The sequence below is a fragment of the Theropithecus gelada genome, chromosome 14 (assembly GCF_003255815.1).
Source record: "Theropithecus gelada isolate Dixy chromosome 14, Tgel_1.0, whole genome shotgun sequence".
Classification (NCBI taxonomy): Eukaryota; Metazoa; Chordata; class Mammalia; order Primates; family Cercopithecidae; genus Theropithecus; species Theropithecus gelada.
In genome coordinates, this window is record NC_037682.1 from 110950431 (window position 1) to 110967894 (window position 17464).

General features: G+C 51.6%; 1 protein-coding gene and 1 long non-coding RNA gene across 7 annotated transcripts in view; one reads left to right on the plus strand and one right to left on the minus strand.

Annotated features, from left to right (window-relative positions):
• Window positions 1-17464, plus strand: part of LOC112605563 — a 113600-nt gene that overhangs the window by 22352 nt on the left and 73784 nt on the right. The gene's annotated exons all lie outside the window — the stretch shown is intronic.
• Window positions 1588-8500, minus strand: THY1 (Thy-1 cell surface antigen). Of its 6 annotated transcripts, none has more exons than XM_025355136.1 (4): window positions 8413-8500; window positions 4509-4569; window positions 3690-4025; window positions 1588-3147 (listed from the first exon to the last, which is right to left on the minus strand). In XM_025355136.1, exons 2-4 carry the CDS (start codon window positions 4543-4545, stop codon window positions 3035-3037), a joined length of 486 nt encoding a protein of 161 aa, XP_025210921.1. In that variant the 5' UTR covers window positions 4546-4569; window positions 8413-8500; the 3' UTR covers window positions 1588-3034. The 6 variants fall into 6 exon arrangements, with proteins under 6 accessions (XP_025210921.1, XP_025210920.1, XP_025210923.1 ...); XM_025355135.1 differs by lacking the exon at window positions 8413-8500 and adding an exon at window positions 5183-6126; XM_025355138.1 differs by lacking the exon at window positions 8413-8500 and adding an exon at window positions 6654-6915 and having other exon boundaries at window positions 1809-3147; window positions 3690-3974.

Sequence of the window (17464 nt, forward strand, 5' to 3'; positions counted from 1 at the left end):
ACACCCCACAACCTCCACAAGGCCTGCTGACTTGACCACAGAGGGACCCACAGCTATCGCGGACTGTGGCTGAAAGTCTGCGGGCTGCCAGCCCTCGGCATGGTCATTCCGGATAGGTTTATTTTATTTTTTATTTTTTTGACACAAAGTCTCACTCTGTCACCCAGGCTGGAGTGCAGTGGCACAACCTTGGCTTACTGCAACCTCCGCCTCCTGGGTTCAAGTGATTCTCCCGCCTCAGACTCCTGAGTAGCTGGGATTACAGGTGCACGCCACCATGCCTGGAATTTTTGTATTTTTAGTAGAGATAGAGATGGGGTTTCGAAGCTAGTCTGGAACTTCTGACCTCAAGCGATCCACCTCCTCCAAAAGTGCTGGGATTACAGGCGTGAGCCATCGCGCCCAGCTCTGGGTAGGTTTGTGTTGTGAGGCCTGATGCTCTGTTCTTCTCTTCTTTCCTAAAGTCCGTGGCCCTCTGGTGGCCTCTGTGGCTTCTTGAGCTAACCTCACCCACTGTGGGCCTCAGGTTCTGCTCCCCTAAACATGGCTGCAAAGGGTAACACCATCTCCCAGCACCCTTCAGAGTGTGGCTGCTAAACTCTTCAGGGACACAGTACTAGAGTGTGACAAAGACCCCATAGGAGGAGTCACACAGGTGCAAGGCTTCACACGGTGCCACTCATTTCCTTCCAGAAACACCTCCATACTCTACCTCTTACTACCCTGAGGGTGGTGCTCCCCACATTTCTCTGGCGTTTGATCTCCCTTCCCCCACAGCAGCTCTTCTCACCAAGACGCCTTTCCTTGGCACGGCGCTGGCAGCCCAAGCAGGGCTGAAGGAGAGGGGCCTGTGTCTCAGGGGTGTTCCTCCCTTTGGAGCAGTCTGGGTTGGCAGCATCTTGCTAAGGGGCTGTCAGCCTCCCAGCCTGGGACACGGACAGCTCCTCCTCCTCTCTTTGTGCATGGTAACTACAGGGGTGGAAGGCAAGGCAGAGAGGTTGACAGGAGGTAGCAAGAGTGGGAGCCAGTGGCATAATTTAGATCTGAGACCTTTAAGAAAAATGCTCAGAAATAATCATCCTACCCAGTGCTAAATTATCAGATGAGTCAGCCTCTGGGCAGCTGTCACCTTCCTCCCCCAAATTCCCTGGCAAAGCAGGGAGGCTGGCTTGGGGCTGCCTCTCTAACTCTGAAAGCAATTGGAACCCACAGTTGCCCTGCGGTCCCCCTCTAGCCCCCAGTCCCAGGATGCTCACTCCCATTTTACTCTACTTTTAGGGGAGGAGCCAGGGATGGGGCTCAGTGTTCCCTCCCTACTCCCAAAGGGACAGTATTTGGCCCCAGTCCTTTCTCCTGCCAATGCTTTTGGATTTAGGAAGCGATGCCTCGAGGACATGGGCATCTCCCAGTAGCGGATGTGCCTAGAGGGGGCATTTCTGAAGAACTACCAGAGCTGAGAATTAAAAGCAGACTGCGTAACTTAGCGCAGGTTCACGCAAAGCCACTTGTGCATTCAAGAGCCAGGGCCAAGTGGTTCGGCCCATGTGTTGGCAGGTAAGCGTGTTGTCCTAGCCAGGTGAGTCAGCAGACATGGGATGTTTATTTGGGCAAATGTGTCTCATTAGGGTCATTCTGAAAATAAGCCCAGTGTGCAGTCATTAGCCCCTGGGGCAGCGTCGCTACTAAGTGGTTGGGGAGAAGTCAGGAAAGAGGAAGAGGTGGCATCCCCCAGCCTCACCTGTGGAGGCCCCAGAGAAGCAGGGCAGGCAGGCACTACTGGAGGAGCAAAGGCCAGGTGGACACGAGGACAGATTCCAGAGGCTTGGTTTTATTGTGCAGTTTTCTTTTTCCTCAATGAGATGCCATAAGCTGTGGTGGCACTATGCACAGTCACAGAACAGGAAGAACCACCGGGCGGGGGCTGGGGGTTGGGAAAAGCCATTTCCCGAGAAGTGTCCAGCTCCTGGGTCTCACCCCATGGCCTGCCTCGGGCCCCACAGAGGTCCCTGAGAAGGCAGGCCTGCGGGGCAGGGGGCTGTCTGAGGGGCTCAGGCACCAGCTAGCAGGGGCTGGCACTGATGGGCGAGGGGAGGAAGTGCCCCCCTTAGAAACTTGGGCCAAACCCTGTGCAGCTCTGGGACTCCACCCCACCTGACTTGGAGGCTGTGGGTCAGAGCTCTGGAAGCTCTTGGGAGCTTGGGACAGCCTGAGAGGGTCTTGTCCTCCTCTGTAGCCCTCTCCACTGTGGGTGGAGGCAGGGAGGGGTCAGCAGGCCCATGCTTTTAGCTTCCTTAGGCAGGGAGGGATGATGAACCCTCATCCTTTACTTCCTCCTCCAACCCTCCACTAGCGCTGCTTTCCCGGTCAAACCTGCATCTTCACCGGCTCATGCCCCAAGGCTCTTGGGGAACCTGCACAGTGGTAAGGAGGGCTGCTTTTTTTTTTTTTGGTTGTGGCTGAGAATGCTGGAGATGCTCAGTTCTCTCCCTCACAAGGTAGGCCACAAATTCTTGGTGGTGCCCTCACATCTGGGGTCTTCAGGCACCAGCCATGCCTGCTGAGGAGTGCTCTCAGGACAGACCGTGTCCGTGCTAGTCCAGGCACAGCCCAACCACTCCTCATCCAAGTCTCTCCCAGGTCTCTGGTCCCAATGGGCAAGGATGACCCCTCCAGTGGCTGGTACCCCACCATCCCACTACCCCTCACATGCTCTCACTCTCTATCAGGTCCCCAATCCTGGCTTCCCTCTTCACGAACTCTCAAAGAAAAGGAAGGATAAACCCTAAATAAACCAGACAGAAGCAGCTCTGGAACAAAGAGTACAAAAAGACAGCCAGAGGTGTGCGGAGAGGGTGAGGTGCCGCGGGGATGTGGGTAGATAATCGCATGCAGCACTGGGACTCCTGATGAGGGATGGGGTCCCCACTTCTCCTCGAGGTGTGAGGGACTGTGGGGAGGGGGTCAGCCGATTCAGAGAAGTAGGATCTCTGCACTGGAATTTGAGGCTTCCTGTCTCCTCCATGGGCCCCACCAGTCACAGGGACATGAAATCCGTGGCCTGAAGAAGGGAGAGGGAGAGCAGGAGCAGAAGCAGCCACGAGGTGTTCTGAGCCAGCAGGCTGATGCCCTCACACTTGACCAGTTTGTCTGCCGAAAGAGAAGAGGGCCGGGGGAGGGGTAGGAAGGAAGAGGGATCAGGACTCAGTAAGGCACAGGCCCAAAGCAAGGGTGTACTTCCTTTGGGAGGCAGGTAGTGTGATGTCTTAGCTGGGACCAGGAGCAGCCTGGCCTCACAGAACCAGCCATCTTTCCCGTTTGCAGATTACTTACCTCTTGCACACATATCATCTTATGAAAACCTTACTAAACATCATCACAAGAAAACTGGCTGAGGGAAGTGGTGTCATCCCTGTTTTCCCGTTGGGGAGAGGGAAGATTAGGGAGGCCAAGGGCCTTGCCCACAGTTCTGGTGGAAGCATCTACCACACTACTCTGCCTGTCTGACTGGCCCTGAGCTTTTCACCCCATTCACACTGAAGGCAATGGTTCCCCAGTTGACCAGGCAGCAGTTGGGAGAGGGTGAGAGAGTTATGGGGCTATTCTCCTCTCCAGCCCAGCCAAGGAAACTGCCTGCTGTCCCCGAGCCTGGCTCTCCCAGTTCACTTGGCCTTTTTAGGAGTTTGCCTCACCTCTGAGCACAGTGACGTTCTGGGAGGAGATGGGCGGGGAATGGCCAGAGTGGTGGAGTGCACACGTGTAGGTCCCCTCATCCTTGCTGGTGAAGGCGGATAAGTAGAGGACCTTCATGTTGTATTTACTGGTGAAGTTGGTTCGGGAGCGGTATGTGTGCTCAGGCACCCCCACGGTGCCAAAGAGCACGTGCTTCTTTGTCTCACGGGTCAGGCTGAACTCGTACTGGATGGGTGAGCTGGTGGTATTCTCATGGCGGCAGTCCAGACGAAGGCTCTGGTCCACTAGGCAGGCTGTTAGGCTGGTCACCTTCTGCCCTCGGGAGACCTGCAAGACTGGCACCAGCAGTGCCTCCTTCAAATTGGAGGGGCCTACAGCGTAGGGGCCTCCCACCCACCTGAAGTGGAGAGATGGGCCTGGCTAGGGAGGGGACTGGGGTCTGCTCTCTTGAGTGCCTTTCCCCACTCCAGGGATCCCACTTCTCCTTTGCAGACCCCAGCCTTCCTCCCAAGTCTGCTTGAGCCTTGGATCCTATCAATGTGTTTCAAGGACAGGAGATTTTGGGGAATTGATACAGGTTCTGGGTTCTCAATTGGGGATTTTAGTTCAATATGAGGGAGGGCTCAGCAAACTGTGTTTCCAAAAACCACCTCAGGCTGTCAGAGTATCAGCGAGGTGGGTTGGCTGACTTTGGGATGAAAAGAGCCCTCTGAAAAACAGTCACCTGCGCTTTTCTGAGACTGTGAGGGAGAAGCCACTTCTCTGGAGGGAAGGAAGTCAGGGTGCCTGGAGCCCCAGCCCTGCCCCATGCCGGGTACCTGTTAGCAGGAGAGCGATGCTGATGGCCGGGTTCATGGTTCTGGGAGCTCAGTCCTGGATCTGGGTTGGGAACAGGATGGGAATCAGCCAAGGTGTGCCACATTTACTGCCAGGGCTGGGGGTCCCTGGGAACATGACATAATGGCTATGGCAGACATCTAAGTCCCTCTCTCCATCCCCCCTCTCGTCCCTACTTCTCATTGAACATGATACAGCCACTGGCTCTTTCCTGCTCAGGGAAAGCAAGTAAGGAGGGAGAACAAGCCCTGTCATGGTGTGTTTCTGTGCTTGGCCATGGAGCACTGACTAGCTGGGTGCCTTTAAGTGACTTTACCACTCTTTCTCCTCTTCTTACATTAACACAGTATATGGTAATGTAAGACCTATGAGGGCCGGGGCTTCCTATTTAAAAAAAAAATTTAATCGTGGTGAAATACAAAAAGCATAATAATTACTATTTTAACCATCTCCAGAACTCTTTTTGTCTTTCAAAGTAAAACTCTGGATCTGTTAAACAAAGACTCCCCATTTAGGGACTTCCCATTTCCTGTTCAGAAGAAAATCCCCAATGCTCAAAACCATTTCCATTTGCAGATTACTGGCATATAGCATACACTCCAAAGATATTTATTGTGAATGAATGAATGAATCTCTCTGAATCTTACATACCCACCGGGTTATGATGGGAGTTAAGAAAAACAACCAACATCTGGCGATGACTGCTTCATATAAGTGAGCCACAAATCCCTAAGTCATTCGCCATCCCCAGTGGGTGGCTAGAGACCGTCCACCATGGCTAAGGATGCTCCCAGATAGGGAGCATCTATTCGTATCTGGATAGGGCACAGGCTAAGCGTGTTCCCGGAGGAGAGAAAGCCACAGTGATCTCCGATTGTATGTGAGTCAAGGACGCTTCCCAATGTCCAGCTCTCTGGAGTTCCTGGGACTGCAGTTTTCCAGCCCAGTTTTAACAGCCACCCTGGCTAGGCTGTCTGGTCTTTTTGTTTTTGCAGCCTTGGCTGAACCAACCCTTGGCGAGGCGAGGCGACGCGGAGCCGGTAGCCCAGCCTGTCCGCAGAGCAGTGCTGGCCCAGGAGAGGCCACATAAGGGGCGTGCACCCGCGAGCGCGCGCAGGGCATTGCCTCGGTAGAGTGCGCCCGGGTGCGCAGGGTGCGCCACTCGCCGAGTTCAGGGTCCCTGGCGCTCAGCCCCTTGACGGATGAGGCTAGGATCCTGCGGCGGCTGCAGCTACAATCAATGCTCTCTCTGTCCCGGGGTGGAGCTGCTGCCCTGAGTCAGATCCAGGAGGAAGGGGGGTCTGCATCTGGCTTTTGATTCGAGGACTCTTGTTTGAGATGATGTGTGGGCTTGGGATCTAGGAGGGGAAGGGGGAACAGTGGCAAGAGCAAGAAAGGGAAGAATTGGGTCTGGGGCTGGAGAGGGTAGAAGAGCCAGGGGAGGGGTGGAGAGCGGCTGGGGAGGTTCAGTCTGTATTCATTTCCTCTGATTTGTGTCCTCAGGCGGCTCCAGACCCGGAGAAGGTCTGCTCTTCCTCTCAAGCCCCCGGCAGGCCTCACCCTTACTCCATTTCCGTATTCCAATCCTCTCCTTTCTCAGCTGAGTCCCCCTTCCCCCTCTCTCATCCTTTTCCAGTTCTCCCCTCCCCCGTCCGCCCGCCTTCCACCCAGTCCCCGCCTGCGGCATTGCGGCTTCCTTCTCCTCCGGTGCCCCGCACCCAGCCCGCCGCGAGGTCACCGGGCAGATTCCCTCCACTCGTCATCCTTCGTCCTCCTCCCCACCTCTGCGAGCTGGGTTTGGGGACTTCTGGGTGGAACGCAGACCAACAGTTTGTCCTTGGTGCCCTTCCTCCCTGTTCTCCAGCGCCCCAGCCCCAGACACCCGTCCCCCAGCGGGCGAAAGCCCGGGAGCGCCTTCCCCGAAAGACGTCGCGGTGCGACGGGGCCCCGGCCCTACAGTAGCATCTTACTCCCGCCCCTGCCTGGAAAGCAGGCCCCTCCCTAAGCTCTGCGCCCTCTTCCCTGGGCGCCCTCGAACCGTGGCCCGAAGCCTAGTGTTGGGAGGGCTTGCATGGGCGCTTGACTGCAGTCCCCGAGCCCCAGGTCCCGCCGGCTCCAGTTCCCACCTGGACTGGGGTCTTCCGCTGCCGCAGCCTCCTCCAGACGCGCCGCCGCCTCCGGTTGCTGCACCCAGCTCGGAGCCCGCAGTTTTCACCGGGGATGGAGGAGAGGGGGAGCGGGGAGCCGGGGGCTCAGCCAATCAGAGGCGGAGATGGGGGGAGAAAGGATGGCAGGGTGGGGTGGGGGGGGTGGGGAAGGAAGAGAAGGCGGTCCCGTATTGGTGTGAGAGTGGCAGGTTGCGGCGGAAGGGGGCCCTCATCCTGTGGCCAGGGATCAGGGTGGGGCAGCCCAAAGAACATTAGCCTCCTCTCTGAGCCCCGCAATGGTTGTTCTCCTTTTAACGCTTTAACCCTTTTCTTCTGACCTATTCTTCAGAAGTCTGTGGGAAAGCCACAGTGTAAGAGGTGCAGGATGCAGGCCGGGAGCGCCCACGCCTCTGCATTTCCTTTTCAGCTGGAGCCCACCTCCTCCGGAGCCTCCAGTGAGAAGTTTTGGAATATTCCAGTCTTTCTGAAAGGAAGCTGGTTGGGTGTTTTTCAATGTTGGAGCAGCCCTTCGGAAGCAAGGCAGGCCCTGGACCCACCCTGTCCGTCCCTGGTCCCCAGCCCCATTTCGCCCCCTCATCTATTCCAGAACACCCAGCCCTTCAGGGGGCCTGCGGGTGCTTTTTGCTCTGGGCATCACGTCTCCTTCAGCCCCTGGGCTGGCACCTGCTGGTCCAGACAGCTGGAAGGTTCTTCTGGCTTTCTTGAGTACAGTCTGCTTGTTTGGTCTTCAGACCAGGGAGGGAGGGTTGCCTTTCAGCAGGCACTGTGCTGGGCACATTACATTCATGGCCACCTTTACCTCACGGCCGCCTGCTGGGTTCATCCCATCTCAATCCTCACCTCCTGTCTTGGCTGGTAAGTGGGAGAGCTGGAGAATTGACCTGGGCTATGGAACCCCAGTTCTCAAGGGTGAGCCATTCCTCTTGCTCATCCCTGCCCACTGGGAGGGGAGAGGAACTCTGGGAAAGAGGAGGAGACAGCGCCACAGAAAGGACTCAGTCGAAGCCAGCTTCTGATCACCTGGGGCACTCCTGATAACCCACCAACTGGATGTCACCAGAAGCCCTAGGCTCATTTTTGTAGACAGTGCTGATGACTTGTCTCTCACTCACAGGTGTGGTGAATTTTTTGAACCAACGTTTATTTGGTTGATTTGTATCCTGCCGGTCTCTATGAATTCTGGTGGAGACATTCTGTGGGCTGGCCCTGCCTCTCCACTGTCTGCCTGCCTGTTCTCCTATTTCTTCATGGAAGTCAGCCCTGGCACCTTCCCTGCAGTTTCTGATACTGCAGTGGCACTGTTGGAAGCCACTGTTGGAAGCTTGCAAGTGGGAGGAGATTCGCTTGGTTTCCCAGCATTTAGGGTGATGGAATGTTCTAACTGGAATGAGCCTTGCAGACTGTTAAGTCCAAAGGAGCTATTCACTTTGGTAAACCGCAGAGGCTTCTAGGGCATTTTATGAAAAATGCAGCCCACCTTGCCCACCTAGGACCTCCTTAATCTAGTACTAGAGCCAGCTGAGTCTGCACTTCTCTCATGCTCCCCAGGATCTGGGGACTCTAACACATGATCTGGTAAGACTGTCCCTCTTCATAGGCGAGCTAACCTGGCTTCTTGTTTGTAGGGTACTTTTTAAGGCCATGGATGTCCTTGCCCCTTGCTGCTGACTTCCCTCCTCCCTCCAACTGCATCCCAGCCATCTTCCCATTCATCTACCTGATGCATTCCAGACATGCTGGCTCTGGCTTCTTTCTATCTCTTCATGGCAGTGTGTTCCTTCCTGCTTAACAGCTTTCTGATTCTGAGTCCAGGGATCTTAACTGCAGAAGGCATCTGGGCTCTGCTGGCTGAGACCCTGGATGCTCCGTTTCCCACTCTTTGGCCCTGTCTCTGAGTGTTGCTGCGTAGAAGGCCTAGCAGTGCTATTTTGATAAGGTTATGAGGACCTGGCCTAATTTCTGGGTCCCCAAGCACCTTGCTTTCAGGAAGGGGGTGGGGGAAGTATAGACTGTAGAAGGTGTGGCAATTCTGTGTCTGCCAAAGCAAGATCTCTGATTGGATGGAATTAATGGCTCAGATGAGACATCTGAGGTCAGGGGATAGACCACAAAGTGGTGGAGGGAGGGAAGAGATTTTAAAACTCCATTTACTGTGGATAGGATCGGAGTGCTGAAAGCAGCAAGGCTTTAGAGGGATCCAGCTAAGGCGTGACTTCCTGCCAGAAGACTGTGGCTGCCCTGTTGGTCTCTTAGATCTCTCTTCTCCCACCGTCTGCTGTTGTTCCACTCAGAAACACATGCGGATAAAAAGTCTTCTAAAAACACACAGCCCTTTAGCATGACCTAAGGACTGCCAGCCATTCACTCATTTCATCAGATTGTCTTTGTAGAATCACAGAGGTGGCTACAGCTTTCCCATCTTTTACATTTTATTTTATTTTATTTTTGAGACAGGGTCTCACTCTGTTGCTCAGGCTGGACTGCAGTGGTACAATCACCGCTCACTGAAGCCTTGACCTCCTGGGCTCAAGTGATCCTCCTGCCTCCGCCTCCTGAGTAGCTGGGACCATAGGCACTTGACACTATGCCCAGCTAATTAATTTTTTTTTTTTTTTTTTTTTTTAAGAGATGAGATCTCACCATGTTGCCCAAGCTGATCTTGAACTCCTGGGCTCAAGTAATCCTCCCGCCTGGCCTCTCAAAATGCTGGGATTACAGGCGGGAACCACTGCACCTGGCTTGCCCCACCATTTTATAGCTGGGACTTGAGGCCCAAGAAAGGTAATGATTTGTCAAGGTCAGACAAATATTTTGAAGAATGGTCTGGACTATTAGATCTTAGGTCTCCTGACTCCGTGTACAGTGCTCTCCAGTGCTCCCAGAGCGGATCCTCAGATCTCTGCTAGACTCATTTCCCTGGTTCATGGTGAAATAAGTAAAACGAGGACAGTCCGGGGTACTCTGAACATAGCTGTTAGGTTATCACCTTGTTTTGATTTTATGTTCTTCACCCTATTGATGAGGGAGAGATTCCCACCCCCTAAAGTTAGGAGGATCACAACATGACCTCAACACTGGACGAATGAGATCAATAGCAGTTTATTAGTCACATATGCTCATACCCAGGAGGATAACGCTGCATGCCATGGATTGCTACATGGGAGTTGCACTCAGGGATTACCAGGAGCTGTGGGAGGCAGGCTTTGTAATGTCAAAACGGTGGAATACCCCCGTTTCCTATAAGAGAATGTGATTGGCTGTTTGCGTAATTCTGTGGGCTGGCACGGTGCTGAAGCCCACTACTCAGGGATAAGCAGAAATTGTGCCTGGTTCCCACAATAAGGAAGGTGGTTTGGCTGGGGGACCTCATCAGCAAAGTAGGGAGGGGATCTTGTAATTAGGCCATTTGAGGTCTCCCTGATATCAAGGCAGCCATAATATTGAGCTCTAATCTTTGACTAATTGCGACTATATACCTGCCTTTCCTATACTTTCATTCTAAGGTTATACCTTTCCACTTTTCTGAAGAGGTGGTGGTATTGATATGTGTGTATGTATGTTTTTAATGTCCTGCTTTATTAAAAAAAAAAAAAGAAAATTGGCAACTTTCTGTTAACCCTCACACTTCTTTGGAAATGTGACTAAGTCTATGAAATTAAAAAATCTTGGAACCGCTGTTCTACACTCTGCTACTTCTCCTAACCTCTAGTCGAGGTCAACTTCCTGAGCGAGGTTAGCTCCCTGAAGAACTGCATGTTTGGTTGGAGAATGTGACAAATACAAACTAAACATTATCTCTTGGAATGCAGGGCAGAAGTTGAGAGAAAACACCAATGGAGATAATTTAATCTTTGATAGTTATTTTAAAAACTTTATTCATGGATGGCTTAATTGATCAAATAATTAAGACATTATTGATACCAATAATGTTCCAAGGCACGGGGCTAGACTCTAGGTATACAAAGATCAATAGAACACAACCTCAAAGGCTTGTTCCAATGAGGGAAACAGAAATGATACATAGATAATTAGAAAAAAAGAGGGTAGACACAGAGGTAGAGATGTGTAAAGGGTACTGTGGGAGTCCAGAGGAGGGACAGGTGATGACCCAATCTGTCAGAGAGGGCTTCTTGGAGGCCAGGCATGAACCGAACTTTTAAAGATAAATGGGAGCTGCCCAGGTATGGTAGACTGTCACACCAATGGCCTCCAGTGAGTCATGCCCCCCGGGTGTCCATGCTTTTGTGTGATCCCTTCCGCACTGATTCTGGGGTTGGCCATGTGCCCTACTTTGGCCAATGGGCCATCAGCAAATGTGATGAAGTCAGGAACTTGTGAAATGTTTGTACATTGGGGCTTGCTTTTTTTGGAGTTCAGTTGCCACTTGAGGAAGTCTGAACTATCTCAGTTTACATCAATCACCATTTGGGATCTGCCAGGCCCCAGTTTATCTGCCATGGGACCACACAGGCATGTGACCTGCCATGGGACCACAAAGGTATGTGTAATTCCAAGTGATGCCACACAGAAGAGATATGACCCACCCAGATAAGGCTACTGTGGTGATTCTAAAATGTGGACGCAAATTCTTTGACATTCCTTCATCAAGAGGGGACATCTATGTCCACTTGTCTTAAATCTCAATGGGCTTGTGACTGCTTCAGCTAATAGAGTAGGACAGATGTGATGCTAAGAGACTTCTGTGCTGAGGCCTTAGAAGGCCACATAGCTTCTATCCTTTTTGCCAGAACACTCACTTTTGGAGCCAACGTGGAAAATGTCTGGCTATCCACCTGCAGCCACCATGCCTGGCTCCAGGCAATTTCAAGTAAGGAGAGACTCTTTGGTGGCCGGAACAGGGTGAATCAGGTAGTGGTGAAACAATTGGCAAAAATAAAGTTTCTTGTGGTAACTTAGACAACAGAAGTTGTGCTTAATGAATTTGTAGATTTGGCTAAAGGGACCTGGAGACAGAATCTCAAAGTGTCATTTGGGTGCTTCTAGTTGGCATGATAAAGTATTAAAAGAGAGCTGAGCTACAAAAGGACCTGCTCAGTTTGTTAGGTGGAAAAGAAAACCAGCTCTCATTGCCAGTCTCAATATCAGGCAATGGTCTCTCAAAATTAGAACTGGCCTGAAGGTAAAGATTAAATAAAGGGTATCAAGGGTATGATTTTACAACCTTTGTTAAGACCCCAGGGGATTTAAATGGTGTTCGGTAGACCTTCTTGACAAAACAGAAGAGTTTCTAAGAATGTTAAGGACGTTGTCCTTGCCAGACACAGTGGCTCATGCCTGTAATCTCAGTACTTTGGGAGGCCAAGGCAGGAAGATCACTTGAACCCAGGAGTTTGAGATCAGCCTGGGCAACATAATGAGACCTCATCTCTACAAAAAATAAAAAACTAACTGGATGTGGTGTCACGTGCCTGTGGTCCCAGATACTTGGGAGGCTGAGGTGGGAGGATCTTTTGAGCCTGATAGGTTGAGGCTTCAGTGAGGCACCCTAGCCTGGGCAACAGAGCAAGGCCATGTCTAAAAAAAAAAAGGCATTGTCCTATAGCTGAAGTGGAGTCTTTTTGAAATTAATTATGTATGTGACTTTTGGTGCATGAAGTGGACCCCAGTAATATTCACAGAAAACCCATAAAGTTTTAAGGAGTATTTTATTGGCAAAAGCTCCGCCAGTTTGGAGTAAAAGGAACTGAAACAGTTCAAAATGAAAAGAAGCCTCTGGGCCTCCAACTTTCTATGGGCAGGAAGCTGGCCCCTATACACAGGTCCTTCTTTTAGGGAAAAGAAGGATCTCTTGGAAGGCAAAACCAACAGCCCAGAGAGTATAACTAACAGCCAGGGAGAACTGGGTCCTATTCAAGTAACATTCTGTGCCTCTAGCTTAGGGGTCCCAGTGACATGTGCCTGCCTGGATTTCAGAATTGCTTTGAACTAGTGATTGCTCTGTGCCTCTCATTTCTCCCCTTTTAATGGGAGTATCTATTGAACTTATCCTGTCCCTGTGTCACCATTGTACATTGGGCGTGTGGTCTTGTCTTTTTAGCTCACAGGTCCCTAAGTGAAGAGGAGCCACCCCTGAGGAGTTGTACCCAAGGAGACTCAGCCAGAGCCAGACCTACTGCACATTTTGAGATCATGGTCTTGGAGCCTGATGTCGTGATTGGCTGCTTTGGGAAGGGTGGGTGTATTTCACAAGTGGGAGGACAGCGCATCTTTAGGAGTAGAGAGCAGACTGTGGTAGAGTGCCACATTAATGCCCTCAGCCAGTCATGCCTCTTTCACACTGACTCTGGGCTTGGCCATAAGACATGTTTTGGCCCATAGAAGTTCAGCAAACGTGGTGCAAGCGATTTCCTGAGTGCTTGTCATCTTAGGCAAGGACCCTGGGGCCCTGTGAGGAAGCTCGAGTTGGTCACAATGGACAGACCTGAACAGAAGTACTGTGGCTACCATCCCTCACCTCAATCTGGGAGTTGCCCATCACTGAGTAAGCCTTTCCAGGATCACCCAGTGTCCAGCCCGCTTGTCACCTGGCCACACATGCAGGAGTGAGCCCAGACAACCCCGTATGAAGCTGTTCCCTGACCAAACTGCTGACCCACAGAATAGCTGCCTTTGGTTACTAGTTGGGGTGATTTGTGACAGAGCAATAGCTAACTAAGAAACCAGGTGAGGAGAGGGGAGAGGATCTAAGACACAGGAGGTAGTGTGAGCAAAGGAACAGAAATACAGCAAAGCAAAGCAGAGGCAGGAAAAACAGACAGTTTGGTTTCTCGTGGCAGTGAAGACTGGGAGAGGATAATGGAGAAATGGAGAAGAGGCAGTTGAGGAAGTCCTTGTCTGTCTGGACTTGGATAATGAGGCGTCATGATGGGTTTACAGGAAGAGTGTGAAATGGTTGGGTAGGTGTATTCTTTAGAAAGATTACTCTGGGAGGTCGGGGTGCAGTGGCTCAGGCCTGTAATCCCAGCACTTTGGGAGACCGAGATGGGCAGATCACCTGAGGTCAGAAGTTCGAGACCAGCCTGGCCAATGTGGTGAAACCCCATCTGTACTAAAAATACAAACATTAGCCAGGTGAGGTGACAGGCGCCTGTAGTCCCAGCTACTCAGGAGGCTGAGACACAAGAATCACTTGAACCTGGGAGGCGGAGGTTGTGGTTAGCTGAGATCGCACCATTGCACTCCAGCCTCAGCGACAGAGTGAGACTCTGTCTCAAAAAAAAAAAGAAAAGAAAAGAAAAGAAAAGAAAGGTTACTGTGGGGGCAGCCTGGTGAGTGACTGGAGGGCCTCATGAATCCTCTCCTACCTGTGGTTCTTTGCTCTGCAGTGCACTCAGTGCGGAGGTAGGGAGGTGGGAGGTGGCTTCTGGGGAGGAGGGCAGTGTGATGCACACTTCCTTGCGGTCAAGACCCGTATTCGTCTTATTTACTGCTGTAGCTCTGGGGCTTCCAGTTCCTGGCACAAAGTAGAGTCACATAATAAATGTTTTTGGATAAACCTAAGGAGTAAGGGCGTTGAAGTATCATAGGTGCTGCCCATGAGGCAAGAAGGCGGGAATTCAAAGAAGGGTTTGGGAGAAAGCAGTGGTTGTTTTCTGGAAAGGGAAAGAAAGGCATTCCCGACAGAGAGAGCCCCAGAAACAAGGGTGGAGGTGTGAAGTGCACCTGGGAGCTGCATCAGTGAGGGGAATGAGGGTCTGAGATGGGTCAGGAGCAGTGGAGGTGGAGAAGGTGGGGCAGATGGGAGAGACCCAAGTCAGGGGATGTTCAGTGCCTTCCTGGATGTGTTTGGGAGGCATCACAAAGACTCCCAGATTTTGGGGGTGGCTTCTCTGAAGGATGAGAGAGAGGAAGCAGCTTCAGTGCAAAAGATCATGTATTCAGTGCTGGCCCCGTTGAGCTTGAGCGCCTGTGGGATGTGCACATGGAGAGGTTCAGATGCCAGCTGAGGAGTGAGGTCGGAGGAGAGGAGAGGTTAACTGCTAGTTGCTGGCAATTAGGTGGTAATGAGCACCCCGGGAGCATGTGTAGACCTAGAAAAAAACGGAACCCAGGACAGGACCCCGAAGAGCGCTGACACTTAAGGGAGCAGTTGCAGCTGAGGAGTCTGGGGAGGTAGCCAGAGGATGGATAATGAGGAGAGGATGAAGCCACAGGAACAGGTGAGTTCAGTGAGGGTGTGGTCAGCGGTGTGAAATACAGATGAAAATGTATCCTATCCATTAGATTTGGCGACAGGAGGTCACCTGGCGAGGACAGTTTCAGAAGAGTGGGAACCGAGGTCTGAAGTCATTGTTTCAAAGTACAGTTTTTATTATTAGGTATCCAAAGGCCGCAGGGCAGGAGGCGGCCTCCATTGGAAAGATGATTTGTTAAACTCATAAATCCTGAGCTGGGGGCACACCACACAGTGGTGGCCACTGGGAAGCACTGGGCTGGTCAGGAGGCACATGGGGAGGGGGCAGTCATGGGCGGGAGCCTTCATTGTGGTTTTCAAGGGAACAAATGGGCAAGGCAGGGTGAGCAGGCTTAGGATTGGCTATGTTGAATAATTGCAGTGGGCTCTGGGCATAGGAGCTGTCCTAGTTGTGTGGAACCTGGCCTTGGGCAATCAGGGCAGGTGGCTGGTGGCTCTGCGTGTGAGAGTCAATAAAGGAGGCGTTTGGAGCGTGCACTCTGGACTGGTTGAGTGGGAGAGTTATCTCGGGTCTCTACGAATTGGCTAACCGTGGGAGGAACAGTCACCTCAGATGTTAAAACATCATAATAGAGAAAATAAAAGACATGGTTAATATAGTCGTGGGTTGAGGAGCAAGTGGGGAGACAAGATGGAGGCTGCAAAGCAAAGAGGAGCTTTTAAATGAGCAGCAGCTGCTTGAGGGCCACAGGGTCCCTTCTTCTCCTGAGGGGCTGGCCTGGGAGGTGGCTTGCAGGGTGGCTGAGAGATGGCCAGCATCTTCTGTGGAGGCCTGGGCCTGCCTCCTGGTGAGATCCTCCTTGTGACTTCTGGCCGGGCAGCAGCATCTGGCATGTACACTCCAGGCATGAGGTGTGGGGCTGCTCAGCTTCAACCTTGTGGTTTCGGTTTGGCTGAGCTCAGCTGTTCTCAGTGTGCACCAAGCCAAAGGAGAGCCAGACAGGGCTGTCTGAGAGGTGAGGATAGCCCCCGAGACTGAGTCAGTCTCTCCAGCACAGAGAAAATGAGTTAGCTTTTTTTTTTTTTTTTTTTTTTTTGTCAGGGACAGCTACGCCTAGGGAATAAGCAAGACTCATCCTTGTGGAATGTGAGCAGTTATTTTTTTTTTTTAAACGTCTTTTGAAGAAAAAATACACAAGCAGAGATCCCACGGTTGTCCGAGGCCACTTCTACCTCAACTGTCCACAGCCAGGACCCATCAACAGCAAAAGTGCTTTGTAAGCAAGCCGCTGCTCCCTGATATACAAGCTGTAGCATCCCCACCACCTTCCAAAGAAGCCGACAATTCCCCAACGTCCCTTGCCAGCTGGCTTCAGTTAGTAGTTGCAGAATGCAAATGAAGCATGCTGCAGCTACTCTGGGTTGGGCTGCTCCAAAGTGGGGGGAAATTCACCTCCCAGTAGGGAAGAGGAAGAAAGTCAGAAATACTTTCTTTATATTAGAGGCATTTCTGCTGCTCCTTGGCAGGAAGGAAAGGAGAATGTCGTGGGTGTTCATTTTTCCAAAGTGCACTGTGAAGGAAAGCATGTGAGTTTCAGCTTCTCCGGGTGAGAGCATGGGGAGCAGCCTGAGAGTCCATGTGATGGTGTGCATGTGTGTGCGTGTGCACGCGTGTGTGTGTGCACATGTGTGTGAGTTGGCAGCAGTTGGAGCTCTCTGCTCACTCAGGTACAACCTCAGCCCTGGATACCCCTGTCTTCAGCTCACCCAGGCAGATCTCTGTCCTTTGAGCCTCCCAGAGGGTATTGGAGGAAGGGGCAGACCTGAGGCAAGTGACTCCAAGCCTGAAATCTTTCTCAGCCAAATCCTGTGGGTCATCCTTTCTCATCTTCACCGCCTATATCCAGTCATTCATCCAAGTTTGGATTCTATCTGCAGAATGCTCCTTGGAGCCAGGTCTTTCTCTCCATCCTCACTGACACAGCCTTAACCCCTAGTCTTTATCTCTCTTGCTTAGACTATTGCAGTAGCCTGCTAGCTGGTATCCTGTCTCCAGTCTCTTCCTCCATGCTGCTACTAGAGTAATTCACCAACCCCAACCATGTTTTTTTTTTTTTTTTTTGAGACAGTCTCACTCTGTCGCCCAAGCTGGAGTGAAGTGAGTGGCGCGATCTCGGCTCACTGCAAGCTCCCCACCCTGGTTTTACGCCATTCTCCTGCCTCAGCCTCCCGAGTAGCTGGGACTACAGGTCCCCGCCACCATGCCCAGCTAATTTTTTTTTTGTATTTTTAGTAGAGACAGAGTTTCACCGTGTTAGCCAGGATGATCTCGATCTCCTGACCTTGTGATCTGCCCGCCTCGGCCTCCCAAAGTGCTGGGATTACCGGCATGAGCCACTGCGCCTGGCCTATTTGTTGTTTTTTTTTTTAAGAAATTGTATACTTAAAAAAAGTCTAATACATGTATGTGGTTCCAAATACAATGGAAGTAAGAACATAGAGTAAAAAGTACATCTTTCATCAAATCCTGTCCTCTAGCTATTGCTACAGTTGTTAGCAACTGTGTAACTTCCAGAAATCTTCCATGCATGTAACAATATTAGCAAATCTATTT